Raw genomic sequence first — 1323 nt, 5'->3', positions numbered from 1 at the left:
ATCTTTTACCCATTTCATTCCTTAGCTTGGGATATCAAAATTTCCTCGGAGCAATAATGGGCCAGGTTAAGGTCTTGGAAAGGCTTGCAAATACCCGAGAAATATCACGGACTCCGAGTCCCCACTCTTCCCGTCCTCCTTCTACAAGTCATGAATCCGAGCCCCCGCCCAGCCAGGAGAGTTCCCATAGGTCTTCTGTTCGAACTTCGCCTCCCCCATCATCGCATCAGCAGCAAGGCCAACAGCAGCAGTCAATGCAGGTGCAGAATCAAACGCAGGGTCAGCAGGCACAGCAAGTACCACAACAGCAGGCACAGCAGCCATTACCTCACCCAGGCATGCCCAAGGTATCTTATCTCCCTCGAAATTCCATATCTGCTGGAGAAACTCTTCAGGAGGAAACTTCAAACCCAGAGTCTGAGAATGAGCTCAGGGACTCCGTTCATGAAGGCATTTCCACTCTGGAGGAAGAGGGAAGTGCAGCCTGCGTTGTGTCATAGGCCAGCTGGAGCTACTGTTGGTCAAGGACTTTTTATTTATTTTTTTTTTAAATATCCAAAGGCAATAATGAAAAGAATGCTACTAAACTTGCTCACAACTTTTGTGGTTTGTAATTTTTCTCACAATAGTGAAGATTTAAAGCAAAAGTAGAGTTGTATTAGCCAAATGACTGGTGCTTAATTTGGAAATCTTTGTAACTGCTTTGTGTTTAGTTGGCAAAAATGTAGTAGAGCATGTGTTGTAAACTGAGGGATTAAACATGTTGGCATTTTTCATATACAAGGGAAAGATAGTTTAGTATTTTATGGATTTAATATGTCTGTTATTTGATCATGGATATTTCAGTTTGAAAGGTACTTGACGGGAAGAGATTTTAGAATAAAAAGAATAGAGTCTAATTGGGATTGAGGTTTTGGTATGACTAAATTTCTTATACTGTAAGGTTTGGAAGCAGAATATAGGGAAAGCATTTTATAAGAAAAGGTTTCACCAGTAATATAATTTCTTGCTTTACTGTAATTTATTTTCATTATTTTTTAAAGTTACATCTGAAAATATGAGCTTACGCAACACAGTGTTGAATGGTAATGATAGATAAGAAAAAGAGCAGTTAGTTCTATTAAGAGTAGTACGATTCCATAACCAACCAGCTGTAGTTCTGCTGCAAGGCATTACTTGAGGGGCCAAGGAGAATATTATAGTCCATGTTATATATGAGCTTTAACCCATGTACATGTGTGTGATGTATTGATATTTTTTTCTTTAGAGGATAGAATTGTATTTAGGTAAATCTGATCTGTAACATATTTTATAGGAGCTGTA

General features: G+C 38.9%; 1 protein-coding gene across 4 annotated transcripts in view; it reads left to right on the top strand.

The window, feature by feature from the left end:
- LOC119590663 (guanine nucleotide exchange factor subunit RIC1-like) overlaps positions 1–1323 on the top strand; it is a 31890-nt gene extending 30567 nt beyond the window's left edge. For 2 of the 4 annotated variants that reach the window (XM_037939343.1, XM_037939339.1), the window contains one exon: positions 26–1323. In XM_037939343.1, coding sequence (XP_037795271.1) covers positions 26–500 — 475 coding nt within the window. In that variant the 3' untranslated portion in view covers positions 501–1323. The remainder of the gene's footprint in view (positions 1–25) is intronic. The other 2 variants (XM_037939341.1, XM_037939340.1) reach the window with 1 other exon arrangement.

Source organism: Penaeus monodon, chromosome 27 (assembly GCF_015228065.2).
Source record: "Penaeus monodon isolate SGIC_2016 chromosome 27, NSTDA_Pmon_1, whole genome shotgun sequence".
NCBI lineage: Eukaryota > Metazoa > Arthropoda > Malacostraca > Decapoda > Penaeidae > Penaeus > Penaeus monodon.
This window is presented reverse-complemented; position numbering and strand designations above follow the sequence as displayed.